At 42.6% G+C, this 26,764-nt stretch overlaps 1 protein-coding gene across 1 annotated transcript in view; it reads right to left on the bottom strand.

The window, feature by feature from the left end:
- The window catches only part of LOC141272692 (G protein-activated inward rectifier potassium channel 1-like), a 108,269-nt gene extending 81,862 nt beyond the window's left edge, over positions 1-26,407 (bottom strand). The window contains exon 1 of the mRNA XM_073683660.1: positions 25,411-26,407. Coding sequence (XP_073539761.1) covers positions 25,411-26,079 — 669 coding nt within the window. The 5' untranslated portion in view covers positions 26,080-26,407. The remainder of the gene's footprint in view (positions 1-25,410) is intronic.
- Between the last annotated feature and the right edge of the window lie 357 nt (positions 26,408-26,764).

Here is a 26,764-nt window from a genome sequence, read left to right as displayed (position 1 = left end):
TTTTTTGGCGCAAATTAAATTTTGGAGAAAAATTTGGCAAAGGTGGCAAATACTAATTTCAAAATATCCGCTTATCTCTACTTGCATACAATTTTTACGTCAGGCCCAAATATAAACCTGCATAAACATTCTGTCCATACGCTGAAATAGAGACCTAAAGTGTCAAGCAAGCTGCAAAAAGCAGTTCTTTTTGGCACATGATTCCTATATAAGTTGCAAAGATAAAAATAAAAATAGAAAAATAAAACTGAAACTGTGCACAATGCTGATAATAAATTTGTCCTGGTGTATTCAGAGATGATCACTCGTTTGTACATATTAGTACATATAACCCAAGAACAATGGCCCCATGTTATTCTTTGGCTTGATTCTTCTATAATCTTAGTCACTGTTATCTTACTGTTTTCACATGTTTTTTTTGTCAAATTTATTTCCGATCTCGGATTGCAACATCTGGCCCGAGCAGCGGGTCTCCTTACCTGAGCTAACTGCCTAATAGGACATGTGTGGCCCAACCATTATTAAAAGAAAGCCGAGGATGAAAGTAAATGATGTATATTGAGAAATTATTATATTTCAGTCACTACACATAGCTTTAAATAGGATGAAACATTTAAGGAGTTGTTAGGAGCATTATCATTGTATTCTATCATTGTAACTGCCTACGCAGTTAACTCCAGGTATTGCCATACAAGCACGGTGCACACTTCAAAGTTGTGTGAATTCAGCCTTAGGTGTTATAATATTAAAAGGCTTGTCTTGTTCAGAAAATTAAATTTTCAAGTACAAGGCGCAGATTTATTAACCTTGTTTCCATTCCTTTCACGCATGCCCTTTGTATTATTTATTGTTTTCTCCAAAAAAGATGTTTTTTGCAACTTGCTGAAGACTTTAGGGCCCCGATTCATAAAGACTGGCATTTTGTACGCCAGTCTAAATGAGGGGCGTGCAAGAGCAAGATGTACTGAATTCATTAAGAGGCACACGACACTTAATGAATTTGGCGCATTTAATCAGTGTGACATGCACCACATAAATGTTACATTTCTGGAGTCAGAAACATCAGTAATTATGCTGAATTTGATGGGTGGGCGTAACCAACTCCCATCCATCTCTGGTTCCTTCCTCCCCAGCTCTGCTCATATTAGCAGAGCTGCTTCAAATTTGTGTGAAAATGTCGAAAGTTTAAAACTTTTTGCACAATTCTACCTTGAGAGTCACAATGATGCACGTGTCCAAGAGCCACTAACTCTCAGTGGCTCCGGAGAATGCGCACCTAGGATATGAAGCTAGGATGTACACCCAGATGCAGTGCGCATGCCCGGAAAGCTGAGAGTCATTGCGCAAGTGCGGGATCTTCTGGGAGATTTTGGTGACGTAGAGAGCAGTGAAGGGAATGAATTATGATGCGATGAGCGTGGAGAATTTGAAAAGGCATTTGACTGACTGTGACTGGAAAGCTGGAGATCCCCACCCCTATTGTTACGCTCACGCCCGGACTGACTGGCGTGAGCGTGATTAGTGATCCCACTGTACCATGAACCAAGGAGTGCCTGGAGGGGCGTAACTAAGTATCAACCCGATCAGACCAAGGTCACACGGCGGCTCGGTCGACTCCGTGAACCAGGGAGGAACCGAGCAGAGGGACCAGGTGCTACTTCAGGTCAGACCCCGGTCACAGCTGTTGACCCACACCGGGGAATGCAGGAACAGGCAGGTTAGCTGGTATGCAGACAGGTGGGCACTGGCAGGCACGGCTGGTATGAAGGCAGGTGGGTACTAGCAGGCATGGCTGGAATGCAGACAGGCAGATACTGGCAGGTATGAATGCAGGTTGGATAGGGACCAGTACAGACTGGGATACAGGAACAGAGCCGCAGGTGCAGTGGACTAGCAGAGCAAAACCGCAGGTGCGGTGAACAAGCAGAGCGGAGCAAAAGCGCAGGTGCGGTGAACAAGCAGAGCGGAGCAAAACCGCAGGTGCGGTGAACAAGCAGAGCGGAGCAAGACCGCAGGTGCGGTGAACAAGGAGAGCGGAGCAAAACCGCAGGTGCGGTGAACAAGCAGAGCGGAGCAAAACCGCAGGTGCGGTGAACAAGCAGAGCGGAGCAAAACCGCAGGTGCGGTGAACAAGCAGAGCGGTGCAAAACCGCAGGTGCGGTGAACAAGCGGACAAGAGCGGAACCGCAGGTGCGGTAAACAAGCAGAGCGGAACTGCAGGTGCGGTAAACAAGCGGAGCAGAGCGGAACCGCCGGAGCGGTGAACAAGCAGAGCAGAGCGGAACCACAGGGGCGGTAAACAAGCGGAGCAGAGCGGAACCGCAGGTGCGGTAAACAAGCGGAGCAGAGCGGAACCGCCGGAGTGGTAAACAAGCTGAGCAGAGCGGAACCGCCGGAGCGGTAAACAAGCAGAGCAGAGTGGAACCGCAGGTGCGGTAAACAAGCAGAGCAGAGCGGAACCGCCGGAGCAGTGAGCAAGCAGAGCAGAACAGAGCAGAAGGTGAAGGCAGACAGGACAGGGCTCAGTTCACATGGAACAGACTGGAAGATACAGGAAGATAGCTAGAACACAGGAGGTAAATGCGGAGGCAGGGAAACAGAACGAGCAGAACCAGATACACACAAGGTACTTACAATGAAGTAGCGAGTGGACACAAAACTCACAAACAGAAGTACAGAGACAACGAGTTGAAGTTAGGGCAGGTTCAGACACTGCAGGAAAATGGAAGGTACAAACATGGAAACAAACAAGAAACGGGCTAGGACACTGTTCAGACAGGACCTGAAACAGAAACAAGATACAGAAACGAGCCTGGGATCACAGCCCCCAGGGTGGCGGAAACACACAGGTAACAGGCCTGGGTATACAGCCCCCAGGGTGGCAGAACAGACAGGTAACAGGCCTGGGTATACAGCCCCCAGGGTGGCGGAACAGACTAGATACAGGACATGACCTGGCAATTCAGTTGCAAAGGACAAACTGAGAGAAAGTGTTGCTCAGGCACCTCCTACTGGGTGGAGGGGGTTTAAGTATCCAGTGACTCACAGCAATAGGCTGGGGACGCATTAGGACTGTGCACACAGTAGCTATAAGAAACAAGCAGAAAACAGCGCCGATGCCCTAAGCAATCAGACAAGAGACATGGACAGAGCAGGTACTGGAGCAAAGAGTGCAGCATGGACTGACAGGTAAGATTGCGGTCTTGCATGGTGGGAGGTGGTGCACCATGCAAGCACGCCACCAGGGATGTTACAGTACCCCCCCTTTACGCCCCCTCTTCCTCCAGCCAGCAAGGATTTTCTGCAGAGAATTTGGAGGCTGATCCTTCTCCTCAAGAAGATTTCCTCTTCTGTCCACTAGAGGGAGCAAAGCTGGTCTCATCATCTTGGTAACTAGGATGCTTCCTTCCATCGGGCCATCCTCAGCAACAGATGAAGTGGGCGAGGTACCAGGAACAGGACACAGGAAAGTCTCTATCCACTTATTAATATCGGGTAGCACCCCAAAGGATTCACGGAACAACTGGAGATCCTCCACTGGGTTGGAGGAGTGCAGAGACTCGGGGGAAACCACCGCTTTAACGTACACTTTGCCAAGCTTACTGGATGAAGTGGGCAAAGTACCAGGTACAGGGTGCAGAAAAGTCTCTCTCCATTTGTTATCAGGTAGCACCCCGGAGGATTCAGGAGACAACTGGAGGTCCTCCGCCTGGTTGGAGGGGTGCAGAGACTCGGGGGTAACCACCGCTTTAACGTACACTTTGCCAAGCTTACTGGATGAAGTGGGCGAAGTACCAGGTACAGGGTGCAGAAAAGTCTCTCTCCATTTGTTATCAGGTAGCACCCCGGAGGATTCAGGAGACAACTGGAGGTCCTCCGCCTGGTTGGAGGGGTGCAGAGACTCGGAGGTAGCCACCACCTTGATGGACTTATTGCCAGATTTGTTAGAGATGGAGGATCCTTGCTTAGGGACCAACCTCAGTCTGGTCTCTGAGATGACATGTCTGCGAGGTGGGGCGGTGCCTAAAGCCAGATCATTGGTACAATCGTCAAGACTGTGTGGGGACAATGCCACCGCTTCCCTTCCTTCGGAGACTTCAGCGCACAGCGAGTCAGCGACTAGCAGATCTGGTCAAGAAGAAGAAGAAACTGCTGACTGTCCTGCAGATATGGGGACTGGACACCCCTTGCACCTCAGCAGTCCCCCAGGAAACACCATGCAGGATCTCCAGACCTGAGCGGGCACTAGATTTCTCGGCTCTGGATGACCTGTGGGTAAACCAGACAGCACCTGGAATGTGAACTTCTTCATGTGTAATGCTCCAATCTGGAGCTTAATTTGTGCAGACATATTTTGACTGTTTCTGAGTAGGGCTCGTCTTTCCGCAGATAATGCCCAAACCGGCTTCTGGAGTTGTCGGACTGGAATCAGACACTGACTCTTCAAGGCTTTACGTCCGAAACTTCCGGTTAATCCAAGGCCTTCACTTGCCACGGAGACAGTCATGGTCATCTGTGGAGAGGAAACACGAACGCCAAGGGCAGCCTCTCCTACAGGCCTAATGTCTTGGGATTCTCCAACCTTCGCTGGACAAAGACCGTCAGGGGGTCCCAAACAACCACAGCGGGACCGCAATCCGATTTTGTGACTGAGTTCTGGCCTCTGCTTTGCCTGACGAACATAGTCATCCTTCATGGATTCTGTGCGGAGAGCTGCCTCTACAGGCTGGGGAACAGGAGGTCTTTGGGAGGACAGAACCTGGCGTGACTTTTTACCTCTACGCCTTGCACGTCTGGACTGCCTCTTGAGGTTGGGAAGGGAAGTATTCTGTGGAGCATTGTCATCCTGTGTGGATTCTGTGTGGGCAGCAGTCTCTTCAGGCTGGAGAACTGGTAGGCTACCTACACACATCACCCATCGGGGCTGCTCCAGGATATTGGGAAGGGAAGCTTTAGCAGACGCTTCAGGATTAGGGTCATCGAAGGCCATTAGAAAGGCCACCAGGAAGGCCTGCAAGTCAGAGATGATAGGATCCCATGCTTCCCATAGGGGGGTGATCCATTTCAACGCATCACCCGCTAGGTAGGACATCATGAATGCTACTTTAACCCGATCAGTAGGAAAATAGTGAGCATAGAACTTGAAATGCAGCATGCATTGCCCCACAAATGCAAGGCTTCTTTTTGGATTCCCATAGTACCGTGGTGGATCCACAGGAACGAGTGCTGATAGATCCATTTGGGCTGGTGCGTAAATCGCCTGGGCCACAGCTTGAGAAAAAATTTTTCCTTGGTGCATGTATTCGCCAGACAAGGATTCAAAATGTCTCTGAGAGCAAAGGGCCGTGGGGCTCAACGGGAACCATGGCCTGAGCAAACTGTTACGCTCGCACTCTGACTGACTGGTGTGAGCGTGATTAGTGATCCCACTGTACCATGAACCGAGGAGTGCCTGGAGCTGCGTAATTAAATATCAACCCGATCAGACCAAGGTCACACGGCGGCTCAGTCGACTCCGTGAACCAGGGAGGAACCGAGCAGAGGGACCAGGTGCTACTCCAGGTCAGACTCCGGTCACAGCTGTTGACCCACACTGGGGAATGCAGGAACAGGCAGGTTAGCTGGTATGCAGACAGGTGGGCACTGGCGGGCACGGCTGGTATGAAGGCCGGCGGGTGCTGACAGGCACGGCTGGAATGCAGACAGGCAGATACTGGCAGGTATGAACGCAGGCTGGATAGGGACCAGTACAGACTGGGATACAGGAACTGAGCCGCAAGTGCGGTGGACTAGCAGAGCAAAACCGCAGGAGCAGTGAACAAGCAGAGCGGAGCAAAACCGCAGGTGCGGTGAACAAGCAGAGCGGAGCAAAACCGCAGGTGCGGTGAACAAGCAGAGCGGAGCAAAACCGCAGGTGCGGTGAACAAGCAGAGCGGAGCAAAACCGCAGGTGCGGTGAACAAGCAGAGCGGAGCAAAACCGCAGGTGCGGTGAGCAAGCAGAGCGGAACAAAACCGCAGGTGCGGTGAACAAGCAGAGCGGAGCAAAACCGCAGGTGCGGTGAACAAGCAGAGCGGAGCAAAACCGCAGGTGCGGTGAACAAGCAGAGCGGAACAAAACCGCAGGTGCGGTGAACAAGCAGAGCGGAACAAAACCGCAGGTGCGGTGAACAAGCAGAGCGGAGCAAAACTGCGGGTGCAGTGAACAAGCAGAGCAGAGCAAAACCACAGGTGCGGTAAACAAGCAGAGCAGAGCGGAACCGCCGGAGCGTTGAACAAGCAGAGCAGAACAGAGCAGAAGGTGAAGGCAGACAGGACAGGGCTCAGTTCACATGGAACAGACTGGAAGATACATGAAGATAGCTAGAACACAGGAGGTAAATACGAAGGCAGGGAAACAGATCGAGCAGAACCAGATACACACAAGGTACTTACAATGAAGTAGCGAGTGGACACAAAACTCACAAACAGAAGTACAGAGACAACGAGTTCGAGTTAGGTGCAGGTTCAGACACTGCCGGAAAAGGGAAGGTACAAACATGGAAACAAACAAGAAACGGGCTAGGACACTGTTCAGACAGGACCTGAAACAGAAACAAGATACAGAAACGAGCCTGGGAACACAGACCCCAGGGTGGCGGAAACAGACAGGTAACAGGCCTGGGTATACAGCCCCCAGGGTGGCAGAACAGACAGGTAACAGGCCTGGGTATACAGCCCCCAGGGTGGCGGAACAGACTAGATACAGGACAGGATCTGGCAATTCAGTTGCAAAGGACAAACTGAGAGAAAGTGTTGCTCAGGCAGCTCCTACTGGGTGGAGGGGGTTTAAGTATCCAGTGACTCACAGCAATAGGCTGGGTACGCATTAGGACTGTGCACACAGTAGCTATAAGAAACAAGCAGAAAGCCGTGCCGACGCCCTAAGCAATCAGACAAGAGACATGGACAGAGCAGGTACTGGAGCAAAGAGTACAGCATGAACTGACAGGTAAAATTGCGGTCTTGCATGGTGAGAGGTGGTGCACCATGCAAGCACGCCGCCAGGGATGTTACACCTGACTGAAACAGAAGTTATGTGGTGCAATCATCAAAGTATAAAAAGTGTTTTTTTTGCGAAAAATACTGGGATATTTTGCTTGAGAACACCATGTTAGTGATGAACTGACTGTACCAGGGATCATTCAACAAGGCAGAAATCAAAGTTCATCACCTGATATAACTAATTTAACACAAGAAGAAGTACGCCTGTGTCTGAGCAAATTAAATAATGAAAAAAATTTAAATGTAAGCCACCTGCCGCCAGTCATATACTCACTCTCATTTGTCTTGACCATTTTTCGGCACTGCTCCTGTCCCGCGGCGCCATCTTATTAGAGCAACTTCCGACTGGCTGAAAGTCAGAAGCTACATCACAAGCTCTCAATGCAAAAAATACGAAACTCTCATAGACTTGTATTGAAAAGTGACCACTGGAGCTGCGGGCAGGTCACTTTTCATCTGAAACCGGTGGGAGCAATGCTGGAAAATGAAGGCAGCAACAGCTGAGTATGAGACAGGGGGCAGTAGAATTACATTTAAAGCAACACTCCAGCGGTGCAATAAAAATAAATGCTGGTGTGGTTAAGAAAGGTAAGAAGGTGGATCCAGGCAACTAACTTCTGGTAGATCTGAGATCAGTGAATAGTTTTTGAGGGCAATATAAGAGATGACCTGCACAAATATATTGCAGAGAATAATATAATAAATGATAATCAGCATGGATTTATGAAGGATAAGTGGTGTCTAACCAATATGTTGGTTTCTATGAGGAGATAAGCGCAAATCTGGTAATATTGGTAATTTTGCTGATGTGATTTACCTGGACTTTGCAAAGTCATTTGATACTGTACCACATAGCAGCCATATACTGAAGTTCCAGAAACAAGGACTAGGGGAAACTATATGCAGATGGGTAAGGAACTGGCTAAAAGACAGGAAACAAAGAGTCGTCATAAATGGTACATTCTCTAAATGGGATATAGTCGGCAGTGAGGTCCACAAGGATCTGTGTTAAGGCTGATTCTTTTTAATCTCTTTATTAATGACCTTGTGGATGGGATTTTGTCATTCTTGTGGATCGTGGACCCACTGTTCCACGGGCTGGGGAGAGCTTGGAGGACGTAACTAAGCATCCACCAGAGTTTTCACTAGAGCCCCTGATGGTGGGGTTAGATCAGGTGGATGCCAGGTGCTACTCCATGACAGATCCTAGTACCATGGCAGCTGACCCCACGGGCCAGGACAGTAGAACGGTTGACCGGATACAGAGGATGTAGTTGTAGCTGCTCAGTCAGACAAGACAGATACTGAAACTGGTACTGGCAGCGTAGGATTCAGGCTCAGGTACCGCCGGAGCGGTTTCAGGGTTCAGGTACTGCCAAAGTGGTTTCGGGTTCAAGTACCACCAGAGTGGTTTTGGGTTCAGGTAGAGTTGTAACCGTTTCTGATTCAGGTACTGCCAGCGCGGTTTCGGATTCAGGTACTGCCGAAGTGTTTTCGGGTTCAGGTACAGTCATAACGGTTTCGGATTCAGGTACTGCCGGAGCAGTTTCAGATTCAGGTACCGCCGGATCGGTTTTGGGTTCCGGTACCGCACAGACAGGACGAGAACAGGAAAGCAGAACTGGTACTGATTTAGGTTAAACTGGACTGGTACTGGGACCTGATCACCAACTAGCAGCTTGCAGACTGACTAACTACAATTGTTGCTAAGGCACATCCCAAAAGGTGGAGGTGCTTTGAGTACTTAGTGCCTCTCAGCATTATGAGTGCGCGTGCTGTCTCTCTAAGAGACGGAGTGTGCTCGCCCTAAGCATGCTGCCAGGAGATTTTCAAGGCGTGCGCAAGCCCTGGTGCACAGAAGCCGGAGCAGAGGATGTGGCAGGGCGGCCTGGGCAGTGAGTAAGTCAGCGTCCCTGCCGAGAGAGAGGAGCGAAGGCATGCTTGGACACCAGCGTTATAGACTCAGAGTAAAGTGCCAGTCTTTGTTGACGACATCAAACTATGTAGGATATTAAAAACTGACCTTGACATTATGATATTACAGAACGATCTGGATAATATGTCTGAATGGGCAAACACTTGGCAAATGAGATTTAAAGGGATATTGCCATCTCCAAGATCCTATCCCAATATGTAGTAGGTGTAATAATAGTAATATTAGCAAATATCTCCAATTAGAAATGTAGCATAGTATTTTTGATTCGCTATCTCTCTTTCCTCATGTGCAGACATCGCAGGACCTTAGGTATCTATATACACAATGTGTTTTGGCTGTTTTCAGCCTTCTTCAGGTGTATGGAGAAAATAAATGTATCCCTTCTTATATAGCCCTTTCCCAGAGTGAGAGAGGGAGGGGATACAAAAGAGGAAGAGGAGGAGTGATTCAGCCTGCACTGAAGTGATACATTTTAGCCTTCAAGATAATGAGAGGTTAATTAGATTGACATGTTTCTTACAAAAAAAGGTTTGTTATTTTATTATTTTATATATAATATTCTTAATATATAACATTTATATGTTTTTATATTATTATTTTATATATATATATATATATATATATATATATATATTAATGCAGGATGAATCATTGTTGTATATATAGTTTTTATTTGTTTTATATTAGTGTGAATACATTTTTTTTACTTACAAGCAACCTGAAGTTCTTGCACCTTGATCTCACTCGGTGGCAAAGACAGCGCCTTTCCCTGGTTCTCCATTTTGGCATTAAAGCCAAATAATAAAAACCATAGAGAACACATAGGGTCTATGAATTTGGTATTAGTACTCCCTGGACTTCAATGTCTATTACACTCCAGTTATTATCTCTATGGGGACATGCATCCCAATAAATATAAAAAGAAAGCGGGGATGAAAGTAACTGATGTATATTAGGAAACACTGTGATATTTCAGGCACGATACATGGCTTCTAACGGGATGAAACATTTACAGAGCTGTCAGTGGCCTTATCATTGTATTGTATGAGATTTGGGCTGTCAGGACGAGCAGTGATCTTGTAGCTGCCGCTGAGAAATGCTGTACAGTGAATGTAAAGTAGGACATTATTTAAAAAAAAATGAATCGGAGCTGACAACCCAGGAAGAGAATAGATAACATGCTTTACTATATCCTGGTACTAATACATTCTTTTTAGATGCTCAAATTACAACTGTATAACATACTGGCAAATCCACTGAAAAATCTTCTCATATTCATATATAAGAATATGGTTGTACCAGTGCTTCTGTGGGAACATGGACATACTGGTAAAATAGAAGTGTGGACAGTTAGGGCTGGACCTATGGTGAAAGTGTCCCTCTGTGGTTCCATCCCCTAACGCCCAACCCATGAAGTGCACTGTCATGCGAATACCCATGCCATTCTGGGGTTAAGCTGGCTATTCATTAGGGATTACAGATAACTATTTTCTGAGCGACTAGTTGGTTATTGATGGTCTGTGAAGGTTGTCATCTTGGTTACAGTGCCATATGTTAAAACGCCAGTTCTGACAAAATTACAGATCAATCTCTGGTGTGATCTGTGGTCTAGTCTAGGCCTACATTCATAAGATCTGTCATTTGGCATAAACCACCTTTCCATAACAGCAACAGACGAAGACTGAAAAATTCTAATGTGTCAGATCAGCTTCTCGACAGATAGGTCATTGGTTGGCATGTGTCAAGCTGAAAAAAATGTGCAGCCTAAAATGTTCCAAATCTGCATGCAAAGTGAAGCACTCAAGTAACACTCTAATGACTAAATGTTGCCACAAACCAGTTAATTCTAAGATTTGTGCCTCAGGTGCCAGGCAATCTATGGTGCTCTCTTTAGCAAAGATTTATGCTCACTACTGACATGATTGCTAATATATACAAGTGCTTCTCACTAAATTAGAATATCATCAAAAAGTTTATTTATTTCAGTTCTTCAATACAAAAAGTGAAACTCATATATTATATAGAGTCATTACAAACAGAGTGATCTATTTCAAGTGTTTATTTCTGTTAATGTTGATGATTATAGCTTACAGTCAATGAAAACACAAAAGTCATTTTCTCAGTAAATTAAAATAATTAACAAAAAACACCTGCAAAGGCTTCCTAAGCATTTAAACATTTAAAAGGTCCCTTTGTCTGTTTCAGTAGGCTCCACAATCATGGGGAAGACTGCTGACTTGACAGATGTCCAGAAGGCAGTCATTGACACACTCCACAAGGAGGGTAAGCCACAAAAGGTCATTGCTAAAGAGGCTGGCTGTTCTCAGAGTGCTGTATCCAAGCATATTAATGAAAAGTTAAGTGGAAGGAAAAAGTGTGGTAGAAAAAGTTGCACAAGCAACCGGGATAACCGCAGCCTTGAAAGGATTGTTAAGAATAGGCCAAGTGTCGCATTCCTTGTGTCAAGCCAGTCATGACCAATAGACAACGCCCGAAGCGTCTTACCTGGGCCAAGGAGAAAAAGACCTGAATTGTTGCTCAGTGGTCCAAGGTGTTGTTTTCAGATGAAAGTAAATTTTGCATTTCATTTGGAAATCAAGATCCCAGAGTCTGGAGGAAATTTTAGAGCTTCCCTCTGCCGACAAGATTTTTGGAGATGGAAATTTCATTCTCCAGCAGGACTTGGCACCTGTCCACAATGCCAAAAGTACCAATACCTGGTTTAAAAACAACAGTATTACTGTGCTTGATTGGCCAGCAAAGTCGCCTGACCTTAACCCCATAGAGAATCTATGGGGTATTGTCAAGAGGAAGATAAGAGACACCAGACCCAACAATGCAGACGAGCTGAAGGCTGCTATCAAAGCAACCTGGGCTTCCATAACACCTTAGCAGTGCCACAGGCTGATCGCCTCCATACCACGCCGCATTGATGCAGTAATTGATGCAAAAGGAGCCCCGACAAAGTATTGAGTGCATTTACTGAACATACATTTCAGTAGGCCAACATTTTGGATTTTGAAAACATTTTTCAAGCTGTTGTTATAAAGTATTCTAATTTACTGAAATATTTACTGAAATAATAACTTTTGTGTTTTCATTAGCTGTAAGCCATAATCATCAATATTAACAGAAATAAACACTTGAAATAGATCACTCTGTTTGTAATGACTCTATATAATATATGAGTTTCACTTTTTGTATTGAAGAACTGAAATAAATTAACTTTTTGATGATATTCTAATTTAGAGAGAAGCACTTGTATATACAGCCGGTAAAATAAGTATTGAGCACATCAGCAATTTTCTAAGTAAATAGATTTATAATGTGCTATTGACTTGAAATTCTCACCAAATGTCGGTAACAACCCATCCAATCCACACAGGCAAAGTAATCAAACCATAGATGTCCAGAAATTAAGTTATGTGTAATAATGAGAAATGACACAGGGAAAAAGTATTGAACATATGAATAAAGATAGGTGGAAAATGCCATGGAAAGTCATGACACCAGCTAAAAGCTATCAGTAATTAGAAAGCAATTCTATCACTTAGTGATAAATAATATCAGCTGGTTCAACTGATGGCCTATAAAAAGGTGTCTCATTACCAAGGGGCCACACAAGAAACATCTTATGATGGGTAAAACAAGGGAGCTGTTTCAAGACCTTCGCAACATTATTGTTGCAAAACATACTGATGGCATTGGTTACAGAAGAATTTCTAAAGTACTGAAGGTTCCAGTGAGCACTGTTGGGGAAGTGGAAAGAACATCATTTCACCATAAACTGGCCATGACCAGCTGTTCCCCGCAAGATTTCAGACAGGGAGTGAAAAGGTACAATTGTTTCAATAATAATAGTAATAATATAATAATTATTTATATTTTTATGGCGCCAACATATTCCGCAGCACTTTGCAATTTTAGGTGGGGGGGATAATAAGTAATGCACTCAATCTCCATGGCCTGTATGCATTCTCACACGCAAGGTTCCATTGCTGAACAAAAAGATTTTCAAGTGCGTTTGAAGTTTGCTCAACAACAGTTAGACAATCCTGTGAAATACTGGGACAATATAGTCTGGTCAGATGAGACCAAAATTGAGCTCTTTGGATGCCATAATACACACCATGTTTGGAAGCCAAAATGTACTGCATATCAACCCCAAAACACCATACCAACAGCAAAGGTTGTAGGTGGGAACATCATGGTGTGGGGCTGTTTTTCAGCATAAAGCACTGGCAAACTTCATATAATTAAAGGAATTCAGGTTTTGAAGAGTGTTTGTATGGAAGAATGGGCCAAAATCAAACCCGAGCAATGCATGCGACTAGTTTCTCCATGTCTTGAAGCTGACATCACCAACAAAGGCATTTGTACGAAGTATTAATTAAATTTCAGTAAGCCTGTTCAATACTTTCTCCCTGTGTCATTTCTCATTATTAAACTTAACTTCATTTATGGACATCTATGGTTTGATATATTTGCCTGTGTGGATTGGATGGGTTGTTACCGACATCTGGTGAGAATTTCATGTCAATAGCACCTTTAGAAATACAGTTACTTAGAAAATTGGTGACGTGTTTAATACTTATTTCACCTGCTGTATACTTTATGTATATATATATATATTCTGTATACAATGTCGTCTTTAACTTTAGGCCTTTTAGAGATCATTTAATCTTCAACTTGCCTAACTGTTTACAACAACAATAATTTTGACCAGGGGTACCCAAACTTTTGCATGTCACTGTATATATACACTATACTATATAGACATGAGAATTGGACACACTTCTTAATCATGGAGCTTTTTCATTCGGTTCCATTCCCACATATGCAGAAAATACAGCCCCTCACCATGCCGTCTTCCTTTACTAACATTTGTGTAAGAATGGCTTGTTCTAAAGAGCCCACTGTTCCGATCATAGCATGCCAACATTGTAACAAGTCAGATCATCAATTCCTTTTGTCAAAATATTCTTTAATTAATCATATGTGGTATTATTGAAAAGTGGAAGCCTTTAGGACTCACAATAACTCAGTCACAAAGTGGAGGCCATGTAAGTTTACAGAATGGGGTCCCCGAGTACATAACAGTTGCGAATGCTCTGTTGACATAATAGCTCTAGAGAAAGCTCCAAACCTCCTCTGGCATTAACATCAACACAAACCGTGTGCCGGGAACTTCATAGCATGGGTTTCCATGGCCGGGCAGCTGCATGCAACATCACCAAGCACAAAAGCTTTCAAACCAGGCTTTCTTGACCAATATCTTGTCAACATCCCAAAATATTGCAGAAATCTTTCCCAGAAGAGTGGAAAGTGTTATAGGTGTGAAGAAGAGTGTCAGTCGGGGAGGGTGAGGGTTTGCAACGTCTATGCTTGAATTATTGCTGTTGGATATCATAAAATATCCTCTATGAATAGGTGTCCAAATACAATGATCCATCAAGCGTAACTGCTTTGTATTTTTAATGCATTATGGGCTATCAAATCTTTCCAGGTAGGAAAATGTCAGTATGTGGTTCACATCTGCATTCATACATCTACATCAACATTCCTGCAATAACTTTTTTTTACATCAAAATGGGAATAGATCTCAGCAAAAGAGAGAAGCTTTCCCGAAGGAAATGGCCATGTCCCAATTGTAGTTTGAATCCAGCCCAACAAATATATTGTATTTACTGTCACCCGGTGACAGCAATTGTGTACCACCTGCACATAGAATTGTTGGTGTTCAATCAACCTTACAATTCAGTTTTCTATGCCAGGATAAGAATAGGACAAAGTGACTTATCCAAGGTCAGAAGGAGGCATCAACTGGGGTTTCACAGTCACCAGCAAATCCTTGCTTGGAAGTACAGATACAATTAAGATGTATAGTTTTGATTACACAGCTGAATGTTATACAATATTCCCTTTCTCCTCTATTAGGTTGTATTTGGTCAGGGTGGCTGTATATTGTTATACTCTATTACTGAGCTGTACTTTGATAATAAGTTCGTGGGACAGTTTATAAAAGACTCTATAATTTTACATTACATCTATGAGTATGACCAATATTGACTATAGACATCAATCAGCCAGAGACATGCACCCACGGCGTAGTGACCACCATAAGTTCATTATCCAGTAGATTGCATGCAAGGGCTGGCAATCCAATGGGCTACATGGTCAAGCATCCATTGGGCCAGCTATCACATACTGGCTCCTTTAAAACGAATAAGGTCTCCTAGAATATTTCAGACTCCTAGGAATCAGCCTAACAAATAGACGCTTAGTAGCTCAGCATCTAGTATGGCACAATTTTGTTGGCAAATCGCATGGCCATTCATTTCATCTGGTGTCCTTTACTTAATTTCGATCCCAGGCATTTTGCCTTTGCTTGCATATACTGCAGTATATACAAATCAGATCCAATGCATAATCCATAAAGTTTAACTTTGAAAGTACTTGCGTTTTTTATTCCATTAAATTCCTCAAAGGAAAAACTCAGTGAAAAGTATCTAAAGATGGAGAAGTTGTCCAAACACTCGCTCTGAAGATTTCTCTAATGTTATTATGTGGATCTGCTGTTTTATGTGGCATAGTTAAGTGATTTTGTGTGTACTGTACTCTGCAGCAGTTGCTAGGTTGTGACAGGGTTAACAGCTAGTGCCAGCCCAGGTGGAGAGGAGTTACTGGGGCATTTTTGGTACAGGAAGCTAGTTCCTGTTAGTTATTTTATGGTAGTGATGGGCTGTTCGGCTCTTTTTGGTGATCTGGCTCTCCTGGCTCCGCTCACCAAAAAGAGTCGGCTCTTTTGGATCCTAAATGGATCCCTATTAGATATGTGTTCGCAATAGGTGAACACCTATTTGAGATGACGTTAATGTGGCCGAAACCCTGCCCACCCATGGTTAAAACTCCACTTATTTGCAGTTAGCCAATTAAATTGAGGAGTGGGCGGGGTTTGGTTAGGGTGGACGGAGTTATATTCGCTGAACACCGAAATTTTACACCCAGTGAGAGCCATTCAGAGAATTTAATGGCTCTTACTGGGATGCCAGCTCCCATCGTTCACAGCAGGGAGACAGCTCTTTGTCTTGGTTCGTTAGTGAAGGACTCATCACTGGTTTATGGAGAGATTGTGAAGCAGATAAGAAGTATTTGTGGAGTAGTTGGCCACAATTGGGGAGTGTGCAGCGACTGAGAGTCCAGAGGAATGTTCAGAACTGTGCTTAAAAAGCCTACTACCATCTTTATGGCCAGAGTACAGAGAGCACAAAGGGAGTCACACATTGACCAGTGTGACTTATATAGAGGATATTCTTCACCTTTAATGCCACCTTCAGTGGCATTAAATAGTGCTGACGGAGGAGTGATTCCCATAGGCAGCTAGTGTGGAGTGGGCTACTGACAATGTGTGGAACAAGATCTGGAGGTGTAGAGATATCACCCTATTCTGGCCAGAGAGGAGCACGGGGCACTGCACCGCAGTGTGGGATCTTTGAAGCGCAGAAGAATATGCCAGAAAGAATATTCTCTAACTGAATATGAACCTCTGCCTGAAGCAGAAGAAGTGTTGGAGATTTACCATGTTGTCTACCAAGAAATGTTGCTATATGAGAAGTTTGACAGTAAAAATGTGTTTTACTTTTTTCAACGGACTCTGGCTCTACTTAATTGTTGCATAAGTATGAGGTCCCCATACCATGATACCATTTGTGGTCTAGAAAGGGGTAAGCAACAAGTTCCCACGAAGCACAAGTACACTCAAGGGTAGTGTGATAGGGTGTAATGGGAGGCGGAAAATGATGTCGACCAAATCCCTCCCTTACAAGTGCATTGTTTGTAATATCTCTTTCTATATCATTATGATACTATTCACTTCTGCATCATGGCTTCTGATTGTGGACCCTATAAAGTTATAGTGAGGTTTTTGGGGTTCTTTTGAGGTCTACATAATTTTTGGTGGCAAAAATAGAGCATCAAGTTGGTCAAGTCTAGTTGTCAAAAGTGACTTAAATCTTGTCGAAATCCCCAGACAGTACAGTGAACATAGTCTAATACAGTATGGCATTTGAAAGGACATGAGGTTGATGGGGTTTTGTCGAGTTTCCATCCTATTAGGTTATAGAAGCATTCCTCCCACCAACGTTTTTATCGCTGTAATATATTGCAATCATCATATTCTATAGCACTGTGTACTTACAATTGCTCATTTTACCTTTCTACCCAGCTAATTCTTCTCTTTTCACTGTTCTATGTAGAAACAGAAAGTCTCTTTTCCCTGCATGAGTCATCCCCCTCTCCAACTTCTGATGTAGCTGCTCCCTCAGCCAGAGACTTTTGCAGTGATGACTCATACAGGGAAAATTGACCTCCTATTTCTACATAGAGCTTAGAAGGATTCAGCTAGTCAGTTTTTAATCACCTGATGTCATAGATTGACGCTGCATATTTTCACTGTGTAAAAAATCTTACAGTTCTAGCAAATAGAATGGGATATATAGAAATCTTATGTCCGCTGTTCTTTTTTTTCATACAGTGTAAGCTGAGCTGCGGTGCGTGTTTCAAATCTGAAACAAGTCAGTTTCTCTCGTCGTATATATACGTTTTATTTGGGGATTTACCTTGTAGAAGTGAACGAGAGGAGGAAAATCAGCAGGCAAAGTACACATGAGTTTATAGGAAACGCACTAAAAAGGCATGTAATCTGCGCACATAACTGTATCAATAAATTTTCTCAACTAAGTAATAGGAAGTATTCAAAACAAACAGCTTTATATATAACATGACATACCAAAAAGAGACAAAAACCACAGATAGAAAAAGGTGAGTGTGAAAAAACACAATCGTAAATGCAATGAAAAGATGCAATTAACCTAATTTAGTAAATTGGTGCAGAAAATCTGCAACATCGAAACGCACCAAATACTCATCATGGGAATGTAGCCTTAACTGAAAGTGGCATTACATGCTACTTTATACTTGCCATCTAAAGTGCTGGAAATCTTGACATGACCCCACAATGGATGTAGCCTAACACAGGATGACATTTCACAGGACATTTTATGGGCCAGTTGCTAAATAACAGCGTTTGGATGAAACCCATATTGATGCACATTGGGGCTTTTGGCCCCGATATGAGTTAGGGCTCATGCAGAAGTCCGATAATGGACTGGCTGCACTGCAGGTCTCCCGACCGGAGCACGTCAGCTTCATTTATTTCTATGAGGCTGTCACACTCAGGAGACCCGCGCATTGCAGTTTGGGATCGGAGCAAGATCCACAGATGTCTGCATGAGCCCTTATAGATCTTTAATCATGTTCCACATTGGGAGGTTGTCTTGCAGTATCTCCAGCCCAGCACATGCATCCTCTGCACTGGGGGAATGAACCGGGGACAAGAAAGAATGAATGAATGAATGAATGAATGAATAGCTGAGTGACCTGAAAAGATTGACAGATATACATATTCCTAACTACAGCTGATCTGATGGGGAGCGATTTGTACAGCTCCGCTCGCAGGTCTGCAGCACAGGATTAACAAAAATACCACTTGTTCTTTATTATGTAAAGACAAAACCCTAGCCGGATTTGTCTGCACATATCCTTACATAATGCTGTGCGCCCATTTTATCCCAGATTGCACACAATCTGGGCAACTCATGCAATGCACTCTGCTTGTTAAAAGCAAATGTGGCTGAGAATATATTACATATTTAATCTGCTGTTACATTAAAATCTGTGACACATTCTCAAAGTGTTAGTTGTAACACATTGCACTTGCTGGATCACTTCTTCCCCTCTCGCTATATATTCAGGCTTATGCAAAAGTCGAGTGTAAATCATTGCTGAGTCCGCAGTGTCAGTCCCGTTGTGCTAGATTTATTCCTGAATGTTGGCGGTTTTTTATACTAAAAGAGTGAATATACTGCATATACATGTTTATATTATATATACTCAGTATATATGTTGGGTATGTGTACCTTCCTTTTCCAAGAAGGGAGGAGGTTGTTTATATGTATGTGTTGTAAATTAGGGATTATGTATTGTAAGTGAAGCCATATCTTTTATTATAGTAAATGTTTCAATTTATATTTCTTATGACTGACATAAATAAATGTACAAAAGGACCAAAGGCATGAATAATGACATGACTGACACATGGAAAGAGAACAGTGAGGACAGAACAGGGAAAAGACCACATATACAGGAACATCACAGCAAAATCTAGAAATATTCACGTTAGTTTTGAATTCCAAATTGAAAAAGCTTGTGCTTTGTTCTTGTGTTTTTTTGTAATGTGCACAGCAATGTCACAGTACATTAATAATGCCCATAGTGATGTCATGGTATATTAATAATGTAAAGAGTACATAGACAATGTATACAGCAATGTCACAGTGCAGAAATAATGTACATTGCGATGTCACAGTACATGAATGATGCAATATCAGAGTACATGAATCATGCACACAGTGATGTCACGGTGTATTGATAACATAAATAGTACATAGACAATGTATAGAGTAATATCACAGTGCAGAGATAATTTCCCAGTACATGAATAATGTACACTGTGATGTCACAGTACACGGTTAATGTACATAGCAATCCCTCAGTACATGGATAATGCAACATCACAGTACATGAATAATGCACACAGCGATGTCACAGTGTATTGATAATTACATAGATAATGTATACAGCGATGTCACAGTGCAGAAAAAATTTACAGAGTAATTTCACATTACATGAAAAATGTACATAGCAATGTCACAGTACACGGTTAATGTACATAGCAATTCCTCAGTACATGGATAATGCAATGTCACCATACATGGTAAATGCATACATCAATGTCACAGTATATTGATAATGTACACAGTATATGGATAATGTACACAACAGTGTCACAATATATTAATAATGCATGCTGCAATGTTACACTACAAATATAATGTATAACGTGATTTTGCAGTACATGGATAAAGCACGTTGTAATGTCACAGTATATGGATAATGCTCACAGCAATGACACAGTACAGAGATAATGCACACAGCAATTTCACAGTATACTGATTATGTACACAGCAATATTACATTACAGGCATAATATACACACTGATGTCCCAGTAAATGAATAATGCACACAGCAATGTCACAGTACCAAAAAATTGTATACCAGGATGTAACAATATAGAGATTCAGTAATGTCACAGTTAAAGGAAATCTATCAGTAAGACCATTCCCCATCCCCACTCCCAATTGCATATATGGGCATGCAGGTCTTAGAGATTCAAGTCCATCAACACCCTTATGTCTGCTATCTATTGCTGCATTCTTCAGTAATTATATGTTTTAATTCATATTCAAACAAGGTGTTAACTGCTCTGTGTTTGACACAGCACTTCTCCTGCCTCTGGCTGCTGAGATTGTTTCTGCACCCAGCACCAGCTCTTTGGCTTGATGATGTCAGGTGCCAAAGAAATCAGAAGGTGAGTCATCACCTAAGCTAAAGAGGCTCCTGCTGCACAAGGAAACAACCTGGAGAGGGAGTGGCATCTTAACTGCTCTGTCACACCTAGATAATTTACTTGACACCTTATTTACATATGAATGAAAACACTAATTTCTCAGGAATGCAGCAGCAGATAGAAGATATAAAGGTGTTGATGGATTTCCATTTCAAAGACCTGAATGCTCATATATGTTGTTTGGAATAGTTCATCTCACTGATGGATTCCCTTTAAGGAATATTAATTCAATAGCATTCCAATAGAGGAGTTAAAAGCATAGTAGTGTCATAACGTGCAAAGTGATGCCACAGAACAAGGATAATGCACAAAGTGATGCCACAGAATAAGGATAAAGCACAAAGTGATGTCACAAATTGCGACAATTGACAGTGATGTCATAGTTCGTAGTACCACTTACTGCAGCAAAGTTACAGTTCTGCAGTTTAACAAATCAGAAACCTCATTGTGCAGGGACAATGTATACAGTGATATAGTGCCAAAACCATGGCATACAATGACGTAGAACAGAGATGATGCTCTGAGCACTTGAATAAGGTGTAGAAAATGTCACTATGCAAACAGTGACATAAGAGCAAAGGAAAAAACAGAATATGTAATAATGGAACATGAGGGCATTTTTATACTATGTTACTGCCCTGCATTTTGTTACTATTATGTCATACAGAAATTCTTTTTAGTCATTTATGTATATTTTACATTGGTGAGTGCAGACTGACCAGCTGGATTTTGGCCTAGGAGCTGAGGGGATGTCTGCTCGATGTCTAAACCCACTATATAGTATAATTTTAGGGCTTTTTGCTTGAGATTGTCACCTCCTTTCACAGATTTTTTTAATGTATGGTTTATCTATACAAAGGTATTACACTATAATTATTATATATTGTTTCACATTTGTACCTGATGAGACCCTACACATCCATTCAGCATTATCATTGTAATCTATATAGTAGTGAAGCCAGCACTAGATCTCATTAGTCCAGAGTAAATGTCCTTAGAAAAAACTTTGCAAAAGTAAGTAGCCTCTGGTCCGCGGTGCTACACCAAGAGTCAATATGAATTCAACAAGCAATAGAAGAAAGGTGGCACTCACCATAGGTGTGCAGGAACAGCAATCTTTATTGGGGTAAAGACGAGGATCAGTAGAAGCGCATTCACACGCGAAACAGCCGTAGTCCTGCAACGCTCTCCTCCACACTCCTCCTCACACAGCTGCTCCTGTATGTCTTTACCCCAATAAAGATTGCTGTTCCTGCATGCCTATGGTGAGTGCCACCTTTCTTCTATTGGTTATTGATTATCATTGTAAGGCTGCATTCACACATCCCTGAGAAATTTCTGTGTGCTGTTTTTAACGGATAGCACGTGTGCATCAGTTCACACATCGATCACAGGGTGAGATCCTTGAGACTCGCAGCAGGTCCAGTCTTGACTTGTGTTTGCGGATCAGACTCGGACATACAAGTCAACGGGGATCCGTGAAACACAAATGTAAATCGGAAGCCTTTCAATTTGCATCCGTTTTCCTTCTGTATCCATTTATACATTTGGATAAAAACATGACCTTCCAGGTTTTTTTTTATTGGTTTGTAAGCAAGCGCACCCCTTCAGTGGGGAAAAAAACAGATAATAATAATAAGAAGAAACATGCAAATGCAGCTATGATACAGATGGTTCTCTTTCTTTCAGATGGTAAACTCATGTGTGAATGTAGCGCAATAGGCAGGTGCTACTTTCGGGTGAATAGTCCATTTAAACAGCTTTCTCCATGTAACCAGGATATGTAGTTTAGTCTTTGGACATGTAAAGCTGATAGAGGGAGGTCTCTTGACCGGAATTTCCTCTATTAGTAAAAGGTTAATTTATTTTAGACAACATGAAGGTACAGAACAGTTGTGCCAGGTTGAGTACCAGGGGCTATGGGACATCTGGGTTGAGTGATGTTTGACAAAGATGCCTCTGATGGCACTTGTCACACTTCTAAAAAGATGACTTCCATATGTGAGAGGTAGGGTCCTTCCCTCATCTCCAATGGTTGATTCAATCGACTAGAGTTGATACTTGGTACCATGTCATGATCATTTCAATTCGGATTTTCAAAATTATACTAAAGATACTATGGCTTCACAACAAATATCTCCATTTCAACAGCTATGGGTAAGTGTTGTCTTTGTATATAAGCCTACAAACCAAAAATTAGGTTCAAAAGGATGGGAAAGAATTCAGTATTTTATATTTTGGAGGGACTTAGGAACCTACTAGAGAAGATAGGTGGCCCCATAAAATATTAAATTCCAGGAAATGATGTATGTTTATAGTTAGATTAGGGACTCTTGTAATCCACCCCTCATAGATATTTTGGTTGACAACCCCTGCTACCATGGTTAACCATTTTTCAGACCTGCTAACCATGAGTTGCTCCACAGTCCATTATGGAGGACATGACAATAATGATACTGTTCTACAAACAGTTTAGTACAAATAATAACTTTGAGTAGTTAACTAGACTGAAAAATCATGATCTAATTCGTTATTACATACAATATTTATCTGCAGTGTGATGGATGGCACATATTCAGCAACAAATCATAGTTACATGCGCCAGCCTATTGTCCCCATATGTATGCAGTAACGCAATATGTGAATGACCAGCTCTACACAGCGCAGCTACACAAAGTAGCATTTTGTTTTTTTACCTTGAAAAAGGCGCCAGTCCGGCACCGAAACGCGTTGATGTAATTAAAACTTCATTTTTTACTATCAAGGATTCTTCATTTCCACAAGCACAGCCAAGATACTGTGATCTCTCCACTAAAGTGAATTGCTATCTGGAAATTTTTTTCCTCCAGCCACGGATTCTAAGGCTCTTCTAGGTATCGTGTCCATACACAACCACACCAGCTGAGCACTACCATCACTCTCACCCGCTCTCATATCTCTTGCGATATCGCCCTGTTTTGCGTTTCTGTCCCAACCAGAGCTCAGCACTTTATAAAGTTATGTACACTAAATATAATTGTATTCTGTGCAACTGAGCAAGACATACCATGTATTCATCACCACAGGAAGAAGAATTATCTATGTGTATAATTTTAGTCAATAAGCCTAAAAAATACATTGATATATTGGTCTTTGCTATGAGATCCTTTCATTGTAGACTAAATAGAAAGCAATGGTTATGATTTCTCTAGACTGGAGGAGGCAGGTCTGAATGCAGTCAATTAATTGTATTGATTTTCCTATGTACTAATGGCAGAATGATTCATTTGTGGGGAGGAAGGTTGAATACTACTCTACACATGGGCAGCACAGTATCTCCATGGTCCTGGGGTCAAATCCCACCAAGTACAACATCTGCAAGGAGTTTGTATGTTCTCCCAGTGTTTGCGTGGGTTTCCTCCGGGTTCTCCAAATTCCACCAGCACTCTAAAGACATTCTGATAGGGAATTTATATTGTGAGTCACAATGGGGAGGGCAAGTGATGGTAATATATGTAAAGCGCTACAGAATATGTTGGCACTATATATTGGAAATAAGTAATGATAAAATCTCCATGCATTCCCAAGTCACCTAGTATAAGAAAAAACAATGTGAATATTTTCTAGTGATAAATTAAAGTTTGTCAGAGGAAAGATTCCAGATAACTGATGAGTGAATAAATTATGAGGGACCTGCTTTATTACCAATATCCTATTCTTTGGTGTAAATTAAAGAAGTGATGGCAACAGAAAGCAGTGCAGCGAGAGGGGATTTAACACCCCGCAGTCGCCTCCTAGCAAGCAGCATCTTCTCTACTGCAGAGATCCAAAGCCTTAGTACACTGCGAGCGACGTGTCAATGTAACAGGCGATGTACAGCCACACTGAATATTAAGGCAGAAAAAAATGCAATTCAAGATATGGCTTAAATATATTCCAGCGATGGGGATTGGACTCTGGTAATGCTGTGACATCCATGGCACTGTTACTGCAAAATTGTATCTGCAGCTGCCAAGAGCAGGGTACTAAGAAAAGCCGGCCTGGAGCCACATGTGTCTGCCGAGAGCCATATGTGGCTCCCAGACCAAGGTTTAAGGAACACTGCTGTATAGTCTATGCCTAGGACATGGCTTATAAACTCTCTAAGGCCATGTTCACACGTTCAGTATTTGATAAGTTTTTTACATCAGTATTTGTAAGCCAAAACCAGGAGCGGAACAATCAGAGGAAAAGTATAATAGAAACACGTCACCACTTCTGTATTTATCACCCACTCCTGGTTTTGGCTTACAAATACTGATGTAAAATACTGACCAAATACTGATAGTGTGAACGTGGCCTTACAGTGTAGTCCGACTCTACATAATGCTATTTGGCTGAATCATCTAGTTAGTGCAATAACTGGAAAATTGCTTTTAATGCAGTTACCTAAACTTTAAGTCAAAGTTAATAAAAATTGAGGCAATGATAGTGACTAACCGATCTAACTTTATATACAATGGGGACACGCAATCGGCTCTTTAAATACAAGGGTACTGTTTTTTATTAACCAATTACTTGCTGAGTATTCTAGCGCTCAGTATCGTGGTGGCTCAGTGGTTAGCACTGCAGCTTTGCAGCCCTGGGGTCCTGGGTTCAAATCCCACCAAGGACAACATCTGCAAGGGGTTTGTATGTTCTCCCTGTGTTTGCGTGGGTTTCCTCTGGGTTCTCCATTTTCCTCCCACACTCCAAAGACATACTGATAGGGAATCTAGATTGTGAGCCCCAATGGGGACAGTGATAATAATGTCTGTATATTGATAGGGAATATGATGGCGCTATGTAATAAATAAATAGAACGAGATGGGATACTACTTTATCTCTGCTCTCCCATAAATTCTAATAAATAGCACAAAGGCACGGTAGAATAAGTCACTTCTTACCTTTATAAGCTTGCATCTTATCTGAGCAGACACCATATGGCTATTTCTTAAGTTGCCTACTCTGAACATCAGACACAGTTTTCCGTCACGCTGGGAAATGACAGCATTGTGGCTGAACATCAGAGTCTCTGCTCTCTTTTTCGGCTGTGACATCTTTATAAACATACAGCCTATAAGGAAAGCATCCACGATGGATCCCAGCAAGGACTGAAACAAAAAGAGTATGATCCCTTCAGGGCATTTCTCAGTGATGTACCTAAAACCGTACCCAATGGTAGCTTCTGTCTCTATAAAGAAGAGGAACGCAGAGGGGAAGTTGTAGACATTGGCTACACAGGGAGTGTAGTTGTCATCATGAGGTCTGTTAATGTCGCCTCGGATGTAGGCTATAATCCACCACATTGAAGCCATTACCAACCAAGCCACCGTGTACGTCAAGATGAATATTAGCAGGTTCCATCTCCATTTCAGGTCCACCAAGGTGGTGAACAGGTCTGACAGGTATCTACTCGTCTCGCCCCCCAGATTCCCATGTTGTACATTGCATCGTCCATTCTTGTCCACAAACCTCTGTCTTTTTTTCCTCTTAACAGAAGGGAAGAATCCCCCTCCCACTGTGGTTGTTACGACGTGGTATTCTTCACCAAATTTCCTCCTCAATGCCGACATATTTTTCCCCGCAGGTCAATTCGGTAGTAATGTCCACTGAAAAGTTTTTTTTTTTTCCTTCCGTCAACCTAGGAGGCAATTTTTACTTGTCTTCATCTCTAGCACTGGTGGTGCCGTATTGGGTTACTGGGCACAGACTTATGGGCAATCTGTATATGAATCGCCCCGTTTAGTCTGGCTGGTTGCTTATCCCTTTAGCTGGATGCGCTGACTGTGTGCATGGAATAGGAAGATACTGTTCACAGCCTGTTCAAGGGAGCGCAATGTGGACGTGTTCTGTGTGCTCGCCTGAAGCCAATCATTGGAATCCTATTACAAAAGTAATCATCCACTGTGGATGCAGCTGGCCACTAGGTGGTGCTAGAGGTAAAGCTATCTTCAAGGGAATGTGTTCATGGAGAATGCAACAGTCAAAGCTTTAAAACATCAGAAAAAAAAACAATTTATACAATAAATGCATGTGTCAGTGCTTCGTACAACTTTGATTTCTTCTAATAGTGATTTAAATTAATAAAAGCAATTTATGAATAATATATAAATATATATATATATATATATATATATATATATATATATATGCACATACATATATGAACTGTGTGTGCTTGTGTATATATTAATACCATTAGACATGGGTTCCTTATCTGTTTATTAGATAAATGTTGGCTGACCATGCCAGTTTCCA

Source organism: Phyllobates terribilis, unplaced genomic scaffold (assembly GCF_046119375.1).
Source record: "Phyllobates terribilis strain yellow unplaced genomic scaffold, ASM4611937v1 Scaffold_5__5_contigs__length_657084704, whole genome shotgun sequence".
Classification (NCBI taxonomy): domain Eukaryota; kingdom Metazoa; phylum Chordata; class Amphibia; order Anura; family Dendrobatidae; genus Phyllobates; species Phyllobates terribilis.
This window is presented reverse-complemented; position numbering and strand designations above follow the sequence as displayed.